The 14,274-nt window shown below is 39.7% G+C and overlaps 1 protein-coding gene across 1 annotated transcript; it reads right to left on the bottom strand.

Annotated features, from left to right (window-relative positions):
• Nucleotides 1-257: 257 nt before the first annotated feature.
• Nucleotides 258-13,876, bottom strand: LOC121375879 (opine dehydrogenase-like). The gene is made up of 2 exons (XM_041503563.1): nt 13,728-13,876; nt 258-1,838 (listed from the first exon to the last, which is right to left on the bottom strand). Exon 2 carries the CDS (start codon nt 1,816-1,818, stop codon nt 613-615), a length of 1,206 nt encoding a protein of 401 aa, XP_041359497.1. The 5' UTR covers nt 1,819-1,838; nt 13,728-13,876; the 3' UTR covers nt 258-612.
• Between the last annotated feature and the right edge of the window lie 398 nt (nt 13,877-14,274).

The following is a 14,274-nucleotide window of genomic DNA, read 5'->3' as shown; positions in this document are numbered from 1 at the left end:
AAAGTAGAATTTGTTTCTAAAATTATCCAATATAGATGAGAAAGTTGATGCAAAAGGTGTCTTCAACTCCATTCGGTAAGCGTAACCTACGTGGCGGTACCGGGTTTCTCTTCTCACTCTTTTAAACTAGTGCTGCTATTATGATATTAGACACTCACTGAATAGCCGTAATTACTCTAATGGTTGCAGTATGCGGTTCAAATTGCTGGTAAAATTCTAATTTTTTTTTTTTTTTTTCATTCAAGCTGAAAATAAACCATGAAGACACTTTTTTTATTTGACTGAAAAATGGTATAATTATATATTAAGCCAAACAATGAAACCATTCTTTATAATCATTAAAGTACAATGTTGGACGTACACTGAACAAAATGACTGAAAACAATAACAATATTAATCGAGACAGAATGTTTTAAAGCAATTCCATCTAAGTTCAACTTTCCTTGACGTAAATGTATAGCTTATTAACTAAACTATACAAACGTTACGATCGAAAGTGTTTGTCACCACTTGAAACTGAATATAGTTACATGTAAATATCTACAGGCAGTTTTGCAATATCATCCCATAACATCGCACCATTTATCGTGGTGTTGAATGGCATGCGTCAGCTTAAAGAATACTGACCAAGTCATCAATTGTGTTGTAACCATAACGTTGAGGACATCTCGAGTCCTTGATGTCCTTTCCCTTGAGCTGACCATCCACCATGTATTCCTTTCCCATCGTCTTCTGGCACCACAGTAGAACCTCGTCAGTATAGGGAGTTTTCACTCCAGCAATGAGGGCCAGACCCTTTGTGACGACTAATCCATTGGGCACGTCTTCCACCAGATATCGGTATTTAAAGTTCGGCATAAACTTCCCATCTTTCTCTATCATAGGGTGAACAAGTCCATCGTAGGCAGCATTTGTATGCAGGCATGTCTTCAGATTCGTCTTATCCTTGATGTCCTTTGCATAGTCCTGTCGGTACCAATCTGTTAGGTGGATCACGTGAGACATATCCAGTTTTGGGTTTTTCTTTTGGAAAGCCTTAGCGGTTTCCATTAATTCATCTGCCACGCCACTCAGGTATTTTGCTCCCATCTCATCCACGCCTTGATAAAACAGCGGCTCTTTGTCAAGGGGTTTTCCATCCCAATCCTTCCATCTTGCATACATAATCGGCGGGTGGACTATTGCTTTTGTTAACAAGTAGGGCTCTATATAATTGCTCGTCTGCTTTAAGACTGGGCGAAGTCCAACGATCTTTTGCATACTCTGCAGTGGATCATGGGATGGCTTAGTTTTCCCTTTTATTATACTTCCCATAAGTGATTCCTTTGCACCTAGTATCTCGACAGTCTTACCAAATTCCAAAATACGTGTTGCCCATGGGAGAGACTCGAATGACATGATCGTGCAGGATTTAGCCTTGTCCTTTAAGATGTCGAAGCACTGAAACTCGAACCCAGGTTGTCCTGGCATTCCAACGACTGTGGCACCGGCCTCCAGGTGAGGCCTAATAGCTTCGAAGTAGGTTGGATGAGCAAAAGCTGGCATCGTGAAAATAATCAAATGCGCTCCTGGCACCACCTTCGCTGGATCTTTGGACACAATTTTTGGTTTAGCTTTGATGTATGTGCATTTATTAGTATTTGGGTCATTCACCTGCACAGTGAAATCATTCTCCTTCATCATGTTAGTCCACCTCTCGGCTTCGTCCTTGAATAAAGTCAGGACACGTGACTCCGTATTCTCGCGAGAGGCTGAGAGACCAGCCGCCGTGTGGGCGCCATTACCCCCGCCACAGACCAGCACCACCAGCTTTGACATGTCCTTTCTTCTTGAGAGATCTGAAAAATAAAATATTTATTTACTTACTTATTTATTTATTTATTTATTATTGATTATGTTACAATATGTATGACATACATAACACAATATTAATAATAAAGGAATGTTTATTGTGTATAAGGGTTTTCGTTTCAAACCTATATACAAGGTTTTTTGGTTTAGTTGGGTTTTGTTAATTAAAGCTTATTATCTAAGTACAGTCACGAATTCATCAAATGCACCTTGTAATATTCAACTCAACAGCCGGACTTAGTTTCCGGTTCCAACGCGACTATTTATAGCACAAGGTTACAGGGAATGCCCTTAACAATACATAAAACAAAGTTGGTGCTTGTTTTGGATTGCCTATTAAAGACATTCCCGGTCACTGAATAATATCCATTAATTCACACTTTACAACACAACACCACAGAAAACATCGTCTCGAACCGAACTAAATGTAGATGACGTGATACCTGGATTATTCAGTGGTACGATGATTTTTGGTGGCACGTTTAATATAAACTTAAAACTTTTCGGCAACTAGTACTTCCATGAAGATCAATAAAAGAAAACAAAACGACGACGACACAGACATTGACTGACTAATTCTTCAAATTCTGATTCTTTTCTCTTCCAATTTCTTCAATGAAAAATCTGACGTGCATAAAGGTTTTGTGACGTATTTCGAATTAAATATAACGCAGGTTACAGTTAGCTGATAGTAAGAAGAAGGTTTGTTTTGTTTAACGACACCACTGGATCACATTGACTAATTAATCATCGGCTATTGGATGTCAAACATTTGGTAATTCTGACACGTAGTCATCAGAGGAAACTCGCTACATTTTTTTCTAATGCAACAAGGGATCTTTTATATGCACCATCCCACAGACAGGATAGCACATACCACGGCCTTTGATATACCAGTCGTGGTGAAAGAGAAATACATCTAATATGTTAAGTTTTGAAACTTTTGGTAAAATGTTCGTTCCCTGCATTGTAATGGATATTTACGAAAGTGAATAGATCGACTCCTTAGTCTGGATTAATTTCAAACAATGTCCGTGAACAACCACAACACCATCCATGGTGGTGTCATGATAGCCACAGTCAGGAAATTACACACCGCGGCCTTTGCATTATAGTATACCAGTCGTAGGGCACTTGTTGGACAAACTTTGAAAGACTAAATTCACGTCCAATTCCTGTTTAATGTGATGGACTAGTCCAAAATCCAGTCTGTTGCTGTGAGAAACAAGCCCCACTACTACTGTAGTCCCTGTGGACGACTTGTCCCACTGTAATCCCACGTCCAGTCCCTGATTACTGTGAGATACCAATCCCACTGTAGTCCCACGTCCAGTCCCCCATTACAGTGAGATGCTAATCCCACTGTAGCCCCACGTCCAGTTCCTGATTACTGTAAGATGCTAATCCCACTGTAGTCCCACGTCCAGTCCCTGATTACTGTGAGATGCTAATCCCACTGTAGCCTCACTGTAGTCCCACGCTCAATCCCTGATTACTGTGAGATACTAATCCAACTGTAGTCCCACTCTCAGTCCCTAATTGCTGTGAGATAATAATCCCACTGTAGTCCCACTCTCAGTCCCTAATTGCTGTGAGATACTAATCCCACTGTAGTCCCACGCTCAGTCCCTGATTACTGTGAGATACTAATCCCACTGTAGTCCCACGCTCAGTCCATAATTTTGTGAGATACTAATCCCACTGTAGCCCCATGTCCAGTCCATGATTACTGTAAGATACTATCCCACTGTAGCCACACGTCCAGTCCCTGATTACTACGATATACTAATATCACTTTAGTCCCACGTCCAGTCCCTGATTACTGTGAGATACTAGTCCCACTGTAGTCCCACGTCCAGCCCCTGATTACTGTGAGATACTAGTCCCACTGTAGCCCCACGCTCAGTCCCTGATTACTGTGATATACTAATCCCGCTGTAGTCCCACGCTCAATCCCTGATTACTGTGAGATACTAATCCCACTGTAGTCCCACGCTCAGTCCATAATTTTGTGAGATACTAATCCCACTGTAGCCCCATGTCCAGTCCATGATTACTGTAAGATACTATCCCACTGTAGCCACACGTCCAGTCCCTGATTACTACGATATACTAATATCACTTTAGTCCCACGTCCAGTCCCTGATTACTGTGAGATACTAGTCCCACTGTAGTCCCACGTCCAGCCCCTGATTACTGTGAGATACTAGTCCCACTGTAGCCCCACGCTCAGTCCCTGATTACTGTGATATACTAATCCCGCTGTAGTCCCACGCTCAATCCCTGATTACTGTGAGATACTAATCCCACTGTAGTCCCACGCTCAGTTCCTGATTACTGTGATATACTAATCCCACTGTAGTCCCACGCTCAGTCCCTAATTACTGTGAGATACTAATCCCACTGTAGTCCCACGTCCAGCCCCTGATTACTGTGAGATACTATTCCCACTGTAGTCCCACGCTCAGTCCCTGATTACTGTGAGATACTAATCCCACTGTAGCCCCATGTCCAGTCCCTGATTACTGTGAGAAACTAACCCCACTGTAGCCCTACGTCCAGTCCCTGATTGCTGTGAGATACTATCTCACTCTAGTCTCACGTCCAGTCCCTGATTGCTGTGAAATGCTAATCCCACTGTAGTCCCACGTCCAGCCCCTGATTACTGTGATATACTAGTTCCACTGTAGTCCCACGCTCAGTCCCTGATTACTGTTAGATACTAATCCCACTCTAGTCCCACGCTCAGTCCTTGATTACTGTGAGATACTAATCCCACTGTAGTACCACGCTCAGTCCCTAATTTTGTGAGGTACTAATCCCACTGTAGCCCCATGTCCAGTCCCTTATTACTGTGAGATACTATCCCACTGTAGCCCCACGACCAGTCCCTGATTACTGTGAGATACTAGTTCCACTGTAGTCCCACGTCCAGCCCCTGATTACTGTGAGATACTAGTCCCACTGTAGTCCCACGTCCAGCCCCTGATTACTGTGAGATACTAGTCCCACTGTAGTCCCACGTCCAGCCCCTGATTACTGTGAGATACTAGTCCCACTGTATTCCCACGCTCAGTCCCTGATTACTGTGAGATACTAATCCCGCTGTAGTTCCACGCTCAATGTCTGATTACTGTGAGATACTAATTTCACTGTAGTCCCACGCTCAGTTCCTGATTACTGTGATATACTAATCCCACTGTAGTCCCACGCTCAGTCCCTAATTACTGTGAGATACTAATCCCACTGTAGTCCCACGTCCAGCCCATGATTACTGAGATACTAGTCCCACTGTAGTCCCACGCTCAGTCCCTGATTACTGTGAGATACTAATCCCACTGTAGCCCCATGTCCAGTCCGTGATTACTGGTAGAAACTAACCCCACTGTAGTCCCACGTCCAGTCCCTGATTACTGTGGAAGACTAGTCCCACTGTAGCCCCACGTCCAGTCCCTGATTGCTGTGAGATACTATCCCACTCTAGTCCCACGTCCAGTCCCTGATTGCTGTGAAATGCTAATCCCACTGTAGTCCCACCTCCAGTCCCTGATTAGTGAGATACTAATCCCACTGTAGTTCCACGTCCAGTCCCTGATTACTGTGATATACTAATCCCACAATAGTCCCACGCTCAGTCCCTGATTACTGTGAGATAGGACTACATGGGACTACAGTGGGATTACTATCTCACAGTAATCAGGGACTGAGCGTGGGACTATTGTGGGATTAGTATATCACAGTAATCAGGGACTGGACGTGGAACTACAGTGGGATTAGTATCTCACAGTAATCAGGGACTGGAGGTGGGACTACAGTGGGATTAGCATTTCACAGCAATCAGGGACTGGACGTGGGACTAGAGTGGGATAGTATCTCACAGCAATCAGGGACTGGACGTGGGGCTACAGTGGGACTAGTCTTCCACAGTAATCAGGGACTGGACGTGGGACTACAGTGGGGTTAGTTTCTACTAGTAATCACGGACTGGACATGGGGCTACAGTGGGATTAGTATCTCACAGTAATCAGGGACTGAGCGTGGAACTACAGTGGGACTAGTATCTCAGTAATCATGGGCTGGACGTGGGACTACAGTGGGATTACTAAGTCCAGTCCCTGATTACTGTGATATACCAGTCTCACTGTAGCTTCACGTCCAGTCCCTGGTTACTGTAAGATTCCATCACTATTGTAGTCGCACGTCCAGTCCCCGATTACTGTGGAAGACCTGTCCCACCATAATCTCACGTCCAGTCCCTGATTACTGTGAGACTAGCTCGACAGTAGTCCCACGTCGTCTCTGATTGCTGTGAGATACTAATTCCACTGTAGCCCCACGTCCAGTCACTGATTACTCCGAGACTAGCTCCACAGTAGTCCCACGTCCGGTCCCTAACAGCTGTGAGAGACTAAACCCACTGTAGCTACACATCAAGTCCCTGTTTGCTGTAAGAGACTAGACTCACTGTAGTCCCACATCCAGTCCCTGACTACTATGAGAGAATATCCTCACTGTATAAATCCCCACGTCCAGTCCCTGATTACTATTAGAAACTAGTCCCACTGTAGTCCCACGTCGAGTCACCGATTGCTGTGAGACTCTAGCCCCATCCCTTTGTCTAGTCCCTAATTTCTGTGTGAGACTATAGTTCCACTGTCTAAGCCGACTTAATGAACAAATACTGTTTAACAATACCCCAGCACTAGTAACAGGATTTTATTACATACCCATTAAATCTTACTTTATAAATACAATCCTGGATACAAAAATGAAATACACTTTTCCGTATTCAACTCAACTGCCGGAACTATTCAACGCTACTATTTATAGCACATGGTTACCGGGAATGCCATTAGCAATATGAAAACAAAGTTGGTGCTTGGTTTGAATTGCCTATTGAAGCAATTAACTGTTATGCATGTTTAAAATGCTAGTTTGTGGAACATTTGAATTAAAAACAGACGAAAACGGTGACGAATATTTACAACTTAAAGGCGCTCAATCACGGATTTAGAGGGCCTTATTTCTCTAAATATGGATTATAAATGGAAATTACATTCATTTGGAATACCAAACCTAGTTATTGTATGATCCAAAACATTTTAATTGAATTACGATCGAGGGAATTCCATGACACGCTTCATTTTTAAAATTTGGAAGTCTTCTTGTGAAAAGTCATAAAAATACGGCAAAACAGACTCGTAGTGATGAGGCTGTATTAATATATTTTAGAATTTTATATAAACGACCGTCGAGACTTGGCAAATGAGGGCGTGCTGTATAATAAAATAATTTTTTAAAATATATTATTTCATGACGAAAATAACTGCGAATACGCTGAAATAAAAGTAAAGTTTGTTTTATTTAACGACGCCGCTAGAGCACATTGATTTTTTATCTTATCATCGGATATTGGACGTCAAACATATGGTCATTCTGACACTGTTTTTAGAGGAAACCCGCTGTCGCCACATAGGCTACTCTTTTTACGACAGGCAGCAAGGGATCTTTTATTTGCGCTTCCCACAGGCAGGATAGCACAAACCATGGCCTTTGTTGAACCAGTTATGGATCACTGGTCGGTGCAAGTGGTTTACACCTACCCATTGAGCCTTGCGGAGCACTCACTCAGGGTTTGGAGTCGGTATCTCGATTAAAAATCCCATGCCTCGACTGGGATCCGAACCCAGTACCTACCAGCCTGTAGACCGATGGCCTGCCACGACGCCACCGAGGCCGGTGTATACGCTGAAATATAATAATAAACAGTCGGAACATGAACTCAATATTTATTATTATTATTATTATTATTATTATTATTATTATTATCATCAGGCGCGTGTGCATGGAATTTAGCAGGGGAGAGAGTCTAGACGGTTTACAACGCTATAGTGCTTGGTTCGAAAACGATAACATGTTTTCTAGCGTCACAAATGTGGCATACGACCAGCCAGTCGTTTTTCGATAAACGTTTGCAAATTATTTTGACTGATTTGCAAAGTGGTCATTCGGTTTAATGTACAGCGTAAACCCCCCCCCCCCCCCCAAAAAAAAAAAAAAAAAAAAAAAACCACACACAAAAAAAAAAAAAAACCCAACAACAACAACAAACAAAACAAAACAACCCAACTGTCGCATGTTTTGCCGTCCAAAGGTTGGCTTAATTATTACTTAACCCAGCTGAATCCAGTTCTACGTGCAGGGACAAGTTCAGCCTGCCGTTTGTGCGTGTGTGCATGCACGTTAATCGTGCATTTTTATAGACCCCCCCCCCCCCCCCCCCCCCCCCGATAAAACACCGCCTCATCCACCCCAAAAAGGTAGTTGTAGACTACTACTACTACTACTACTAATAATAATAATAATAAATAATAATAATAATATATTGTTGTTGTTGTTATTATATGTATTATAATGGTGGTAAAATCACGTCGCGGTGGGATGGGTGGGGTCGGTTGTTACAGAAACATTACATAAATTTAGAGTGGACTCAGCGTTACTGGTATAAAAATATGTATTTTGAGTTTTATTGCCCCTTGCAATTTTGCGCTTTTGAAATATGACTAAATACAGCAAAATAACCTTTTAGTCATATTTATTTGAGGTAAAATTAATTTTAAATGTTTTTACGTAAGGAGCCTCAAAATTGCAATCGGAGAAAAATTATTAAGTTCAAGCCCTGTTGTTAGTTTGTGTACTGTCCGAAGTTAGTTTCTCTTTCAGATAATCTACCTCAGCAGCTGATAATTTGTAATTTTTATATATTTATTTAATTATTTATTCATTTATTATTATTAATTTTTTATTAGTACTGTAGAGGAAATATTACGTTATTCATAGATTCATATACCCCCCCCCCCCCCCCCCACCCCCCGGTCTCCTCTGTTCAGAAAACGCACTGTTCGTACAGTACTTGGTATGTATTCCTCCTGTTCCAGGTGGTTCGGTAATATGGATCAATCAAATACTTATTTATCGCCTATATACATTTTTGCTGTGAATATAGCCAGCCCTCGTTAGCGGAGGCTATATACACGACCGTCGTATATATAGTCACATCGTATATAAACACCGTCTAGTTCAGAGTATTCTTTTAAAATGTAACAATTCCTATCCCAAGTCAGCTGTTATGGCACATTTTGCATAAATACATTTGACAAGGTGGAAAATCAAGGTGTTTGTGATCCAGATGTTTAGAGTTTTTGGCGTACGACTAACGATAAAGTGGTATCTAGGGGATAACGAATTGGAAATAGTAAATGAATTCAATTATCTGGGATTGGTATTAAAATTCAATGGAAAGTTTGCTGAGACACAAAAATGCATTGCTAATCAAGGTCGCAAAGCTTTATTTGGTTTGCTGAGAAAATTTAATGATTGTAACCTTAATGTAGAAACTAAGTTATATTTGTTTGATACTTATGTTAGCAGCATATTAAGCTATTGCTGCGAGATTTGGGGATACCATAGCGCTACAGATATTGAAAAGGTACACATCGATTTCTGCAAAAGAATACTTGGTGTAAGTAAAAAATGTACTAATATGATGGTATTCGCAGAACTTGGTCGCTTTCCTTTAACCACTTCTCGAAAATTCAGAATTATTAAATATTGGCTGAAAATATTAAATACTAACAACTGTATTTTAAAGAGCTGCTACGAATTATTATTAGATGATATCAATCTCCCTAGATTTAATTGGGCAAATTCTGTGAAAAATATTCTACTAGAAGTAGGCCTTCCTCACATATGGGATAGCCAACAGGTCGAAAATAAAACTTCTTTCTTATTCACAGTTAAACAACGTTTAGAGGATCACTTCATCCAGGATTGTAACAGAATAATTGATTCGTCATCTAAAGGATTCTTATATCAACATCTAAATCCTACTCATAATGTCAAGAACTATCTAAAAAAACGCCTTGAATTTGTATACAGCAAACTGATTACCAAAATACGATTATCTGACCATTGCCTTTGTATTGAAGTCGGGAGACGCCAAAATACCCCAAGAGAAAACAGATTATGTACACTATGTGATAATGAAACAATCGAAGACGAATTCCATTTTATTCTGAGTTGTCCTTTTTACCATGATCTAAGAATAAATTACATAAAGAAATACTTCTACGTCAGACCTTCCGTGTTTAAGTTAATCAAACTATTGAACTCGGAAAATATAAAAACTTTAAACAATCTTGGAAAATATTTATACAAGGCTTTTCTAAGAAGGGAAATGTTCATTAAAAATTAATATATTATGTTTACCCTCCTATTGACATTTTATATACTCTATTCATGTAATTTTGATTGTTAAATATCACACTATGTATATATGCACAACTGTTACTATGATAATAATATTGATGTTTATGTCGCGCCTATAGCCAGGATGGCTTTGGATAATAAAGAATCACCTGTAGACACAAAGGCCTAACCAGTCGGGATTGTCGACGTTTAGCATGATTCTGTTACTAAAATAAATTAATGTATAAGCTTATTATCATTCAGTACATGTTTTTATTAATTTTTAATAACTTATTTTCATTATTATTTATTTTATTTTTTCTGTTTACCCTACGTCGCAGAGGACGGTAAAGCGTTCTCGTTATACGAGCATGGTAAATAGTTTTGACACTGTGGTTATTCGGGGGATTCCCGTCACGTGACTCAAAATACGTCACACATCTGCTCTCCAAATAGCTGTTATTTTTCTCCGAATTATGGACCGTTGACATAATTCAATTCGTTTTACAAAATATCAGTAATAAGTGAGTTATGGTAATTATGTAGATGGTTAAATAAAGTACTTTTAGCGACAAATCAAATGTATATATTTTCAGATAATATTTTGTTAGGTCATTAATTAGGTCAACAATCCGTGACAGAGCGCCTTTAATGAGCACGATACCAAAACGAGACGGCAACACTAGGCCCTACTCACCAACGATCTTTTAATCCACGATTAAGGTCGACGACAGTCACTTTTTGGACCTTTGTTTTGGCTTCGTACACAATAAATAAAACATATCCAACGGTAATTTTGTGATATGATATATTTGACAAAAGGTACTTTTTATTTCTTTCATCTTTTAAAACTTAAAATTAATATTTTGTCCAGAATTATGAAAAATAAACAAATACCGACCTGTAAACAGTGTTATCTGCTGTTATAGGAATTGACCCCTCCGTATGACGAGTTAAGCACGCCCCCCGTCACACGTGATGCAAGGTTAGACAAACTTTCAATAATGGCTGCCGATTAACATAGGTCGATAGCAAAATCAACCGATTAAGTTTTCTCCTTAATGCATTTAGAAATATCATTGTTTAATTAAAAAGCCGACAAGAGGACAGGGCCGTACCCTCCGGGGGGGGGGGGGGGGGCAGGGGGGGCAGGTCCCCCCCCCTGAGAATCTTGTCCTTTTTTTTTTTTTTTATATATCTCCAGTAATAGCATAGAAATGTTTAATCTTTATAGTATGTTAAAAATTATTTATAAAATTTAGTGCCCCCCCATGGATTTTGGTCAGGGTACGGCCCTGGAGGAGACATTCAAGTGTTTCACTACAGGGTACATTTACGTTGACAACGTGATTTAAATCAGGCTGTTCTGCATACCCTTATGAAAAAGTAGGACACCATTACATTATAGTCATTAGGAATGAAAATAAAGAAAATGTAGGACAAAAGTAGGAAAACGTAGGACAAAAGTAGGACTGGAACAGTACGTAGCGACATTATTCATACTCATATTGGGAAAACTCTTTTTTATGTGGTGCTCATTTTGTACATGTATTTTGTGTTCTATCAAAAATAATATGAATCTTATGTAACGGTCACGTTATACAGTTATTTCAAATTACTGTATACTATATTAATCAATATACATATTTACATGCATAGGAAAAGAAAGAAAGAAATGTTTTATTTAACGACGCACTCAACACATTTTATTTACGGTTATATGGCGTCAGACATATGGTTAAGGACCACACAGATTTTGAGAGGAAACCAGCTGTCGCCACTACATGGGCTACTCTTCCGATTAGCAGCAAGGGATCTTTTATTTGCGCTTCCCACAGGCAGGATAGCACAAACCATGGCCTTTGTTGAACCAGTTATGGATCACTGGTCGGTGCAAGTGGTTTACACCTACCCATTGAGCCTTGCGGAGCACTCACTCAGGGTTTGGAGTCGGTATCTGAATTAAAAATCCCATGCCTCGACTGGGATCCGAACCCAGTACCTACCAGCCTGTAACATGCATAGGAATGCTAATTCACAGTAAAACAGAGTTAACATGATTAATTTAAGTTTTCCATAATGTAGTATGGATTCTGAATGAATGAATGAATGTTTAACGACACCCCAGCACGAAAAATACATCGGCTATTGGGTGTCAAACTATGGTAATGCAAATAAATAAAGTGATGATCAACATCAATATAAAAATTCAAGGTTTAAACAAAAACAGTGTAAAGAACTGTGCAAAAATACAAATACAAATATCACAGAATTTTACGGACACCGAATTTTACTCTAAACTTCAATTTGTGCTGTATTGGCCATTCTCAAAGAGAATGTTACACCCCTGCACCACGGTGAGATTACAGCACGCGCAGGGGAATATGGATTCTGAAGTCATATATACACATTGTACATTATAATCATGTTAATCATCGGAAAATATGTTGGCTTTAAGGGTGTAATTTTGTAATGCTGGGATTATATGGTGCCACAAATTGGGAGATATATTTTGCTGCTAAGAAAAATATAAATAATTCCCATAAGTGTTGACTTTTATAATAACACAAGGAATATGCACACTTTAAAAGCAATTCGTGGCATTTTCAAACAAAAAAGTAAGAAAAACTAAGTATTTTGAAGAAAAAGCAGGAAAAATAGAACAAAGATCAAAAAGTAGGATCGCTGGACAGCCTGTAAAATATTTGCCAATTAAGCCAGTACAATACAGTGTTTAAATCAATTATAAACTCATGTGTTGTGGTAACAACTGTTGGGAATCAAACTTGAAGCTTCTGGAACCCACAACCCACAACCCAACCCCCCCCCCCCCCCCCCCTCCGTACAGCGTGATTGACAACCGCGCTGGACCAATCATGGTCTGCCGAGGTCCGTCCGTGGATGTGTAAAAAAAATTAAAAAAATAGTCCGACGATGTAACAAATTTACTTCCCAGAATGCAGGAAAATGCATCTCCTGCATTTAGGATTTAAAAAAAATTCGGGTGAGCATGCCCCCGGACCCCCCCCCCCCCCCCCCTCCAGCAACACCGGCCCTTTGGTACGTCGATTACGCACCCCCATATAAATTTCTGCGTACGGGCCTGATGTGTGTATGTAAAAAAAGAAGAAAAAAAAAGTTTGATTGGGGAATATGGTCCTGCGAACATTAGTGAACTACATAAGCATACGAAACGGGGAGAGCGTTGATCAAGATTGTCCACGTGCTGTAGCAAAACTTCAGATTTGGGCAAAAATGATATACATATTCGGCAAAAATGTGCTAACCTGAGACCTTTTTACCATGTATTTTTGTCATTTTACTGTCAAAATTAGTTGTAATTCATGTAAAAATGCATAGTGATTCGTTTGCAACACAATATGGCTGTTTGGTAGTAATGCTAATATGAATAAATGTTGTTATAATGCAGATTCGGGCATTTTCGTTTAATTCGTGCAAAAGCCATCCTGTCCCACTAGAAAAATAGGAGCCCGTACGCCTATGGTGAACTAAACAGTACTGGAAGTATCAAGAAACAAATAGGTTTAAATATGGTTTTAAATACACAGTTTGCTAGCTTAATATTCTGTAACATTTATTACAAAACCAAATAAGAATTTTATATTCACCCTTAAAATCTTCTATTTCCCCCAAAATGTATTTCTGTGGTGGATTTTCGATGTAGGCCTATGTAAGGACGTATGTATTTTACAAAGAAAGCTATCTTAGATTGTATATGACGTCATAATTTAGGAAACGTCACAATGCTAATATCTCACTGCATGATATTGAATATATAGAGAGGATAATTACGTTGTATGCTTTTGGTTTTGAGAGATACTTATCAATTATTAACAGTCACTGAGGGCAATATCATGTTTTATGGACCAAAGAAATTGATATTGACCTTGGTCCATAAAACATGATATTACCCCAAATGTGGTCAATAATTGTTTTATTACACAATATTATCCATAAGACTCGTACATTCCTGCTTTGTTTATCAGAATCGAAATGCTTATAATTTCCCCGCGATGCGTTAATACTGATGGGATTTAGTGACGTCATATGACGTTGCATGACAAGCAAAGGAATGCGGAAATATACAGTTGAAATATTACCAAGACAAAAATCAAATTCGAGACATTATAACCAGCAAAAGTGTCAAAATCATAT

The sequence above is a fragment of the Gigantopelta aegis genome, chromosome 6 (assembly GCF_016097555.1).
Source record: "Gigantopelta aegis isolate Gae_Host chromosome 6, Gae_host_genome, whole genome shotgun sequence".
Lineage (NCBI taxonomy): Eukaryota > Metazoa > Mollusca > Gastropoda > Neomphalida > Peltospiridae > Gigantopelta > Gigantopelta aegis.
Note: the sequence above shows the minus strand (reverse complement) of the source record. Positions and strands in the feature narration are given on the sequence as shown.